Source organism: Echinops telfairi, unplaced genomic scaffold (assembly GCF_000313985.2).
Source record: "Echinops telfairi isolate 266 unplaced genomic scaffold, ASM31398v2 ScPeMD7_29;HRSCAF=101, whole genome shotgun sequence".
In the NCBI taxonomy this organism is placed as follows: Eukaryota; Metazoa; Chordata; class Mammalia; order Afrosoricida; family Tenrecidae; genus Echinops; species Echinops telfairi.
Genome location: NW_022103926.1, coordinates 3,875,607 through 3,877,820, shown reverse-complemented (window position 1 = coordinate 3,877,820; position 2,214 = coordinate 3,875,607). Strand labels below are relative to the sequence as shown.

The 2,214-nt window shown below is 55.1% G+C and overlaps 1 protein-coding gene across 1 annotated transcript in view; it reads right to left on the bottom strand.

Annotated features, from left to right (window-relative positions):
- ZNRF3 (zinc and ring finger 3) overlaps nt 1-2,214 on the bottom strand; it is an 80,477-nt gene that overhangs the window by 7,308 nt on the left and 70,955 nt on the right. The window contains exon 4 of the mRNA XM_045289657.1: nt 208-318. Coding sequence (XP_045145592.1) covers nt 208-318 — 111 coding nt within the window. The remainder of the gene's footprint in view (nt 1-207; nt 319-2,214) is intronic.

Genomic DNA, 2,214 nt, shown 5'->3' with positions numbered 1-2,214 from the left:
TACCAAAACACAGGCATTGCCAGCAGGGGCTGCCCTAACCTTGGATTCAGATTCGTCCCATCTGAGCCTGGGCTCCACAATCCCACACCTGAGGGCTAGTCCTCCTAGGAAAGGTCTCTCTGGGGCAGAGACGGTGGAGGACTGGAACCCTGCACCTGCCTCTCTGGCATGTCAAGCTCTGGGCAGGCATGTCCCCGGGCTGGTTACCTGGCTGCGTCGCTGCTTCAGCTTGATTTTGACCAGGAGGATGAGGCAGACCAAGGAGACGACGACAAAGAAGGCCAGGAAGATCCCCATGTCAAAGTACTCGGTGGGTTGCTGCGAAAGAATACAGACAGCTAGCCCAGCCCTGCCTCAGCCTGGTGGGTGATGGGTCGGTTGCTGGGTGGGCAGGGTGTTGCTGCCCCTCAGCTTTCGGGAAGGACCTGGGATTTCACCCACTGGCACAGTGTGCTGTCAGGCTCCAGACAGACCAGGAATGGATTCTCACACAGGCTGGCTGCCCACGGCACAGCCTGCAAGGGCTCTTTCCACAGCAACACAAGTAGTGTATTTCAGGACAAAGAAGCGAGTGTCGGTTTTGAGGGAACGATGATTACTAGCTATGTAGTTATCGGTTTACAACAACTCAGAGAATTGCACGCTGCTGCCCCAGCTATCAGCTTCCACTACAGTGAGTCACGTCACTTTCACCCAGCCCTGCACGCTCCTTCCCTCCTCCTCCTCAGGCCATGCTGCTTGCTGGACCCTGGGGTGCCCTGGCATGCTGCTGGTCTCCAGAAGCTGCAGTCAAGAGATCAAGCTGGGGTGTGTGTCTGTGTCTGTGTGTTGAGGGGGAGGAGTCACCAACTCAATGCTCCTGGAATGCTTCGGTCTGCAGTGTGGGCAAGAGGCACCAGTCAAAAGCTCCTGACCACTGTCCCTTTGCACACTGTGAGTTGAAAGCTAACTATGCCAGGTCCCCACGTGCCTTGGGGGCCTTCAGTATGGTCAGCTACCCTCTGGGAAGAATTGCACACAGGATTTTTCTCTCATCCTCCCTATGAAGGGGCCCTAGTGGCAGAGTGGGCTGCTAACCACGAGGACATGGTTCCCACCCACCAGCTGCTCCAAGGGAGAAAGATGAGGCGACCTGCTTCCTTCCAGTCCAACCACCTCGGAGACCCACGGGAACAGGAGTGGGCACTGCCTGACGGCCGTGAGTTCTGCATGCACAGCAGGAGCAGGACTTGGAGAGGCTGCAGGCATGGGCATGTCACCCCTTCAGGGCCTCCTTTCCGACCATGGGGTGGGGGCACTGGGTGGGAGAAAGCAGGGCCCCGGCTCCCCTGGCCTGTCTGGTGGCGATTGGGTGCTGTGGGCCAGTGCCCCTTAGGATTCCTAGGCTGCCACTGTCACGGGAACCACTCGGCAGCCCAGAGCAGCTGGGTGGCTTAAACTGCAGACCTTTCTGTGAGTGCCTCTATTTAGGGCAGCGGTTCTCAACCTTCCGAAGGCTGCAATCCTTTCGTTCAGTTCCTCATGTGATGGTGACCCCCCAACCATAAAGTTATTTTCGTTGCTACTTCATAATTATAATTTTGCTACTGTCATGAATCGGGTGACCCCTGTGAAAGGGTCATTTGACCCCGCAATGGGGTCACGACCCACAGGTTGAGAACCACTGATTTAGGGTAAAGAGACAAACCCACTGCCCTCTGGTGGATTCTGACTCAGTGACCCCAGAGGGCAAAGCACAGCTTCCATCGTCAAGGAGCAGCGCGTCCCCTCGCTTCTCCCCCTCCAGTCCAACTGCCCCTCTGTGGTCAGCAGCCTAGTGCCAGCCACCGGGGTTCCTTCCCCATTTCTTTTTTTTTTTAATCATTTTATTGGGGGCTTGTCCAATTCTTATCACAATCCATACATCCATCCATTGTGTGAAGCACATATGTACATTTGTTGCCCTCATCATTCTCAAAACATTTGCCTTCTACTTAGCCCTTAATATCGCCTGCTCATTTTCCCCCTCCCTCCCCACTCCCCCTTCCCTCATGAACCCTTCATAATCCATAGATTATTATTGTTTTGTCATAAGTTACAACGTCTCCCCCCGCCCTCTTCTCTGCTGTCCATTCCCCAGGGAGGAGGCTATACGTTGATTCTTGTAATCGGTTCCCCCTTTCTACCCCACATTCCTTCCACTCTCCAGGCATCGCCACTCTCACCACTGGTCCT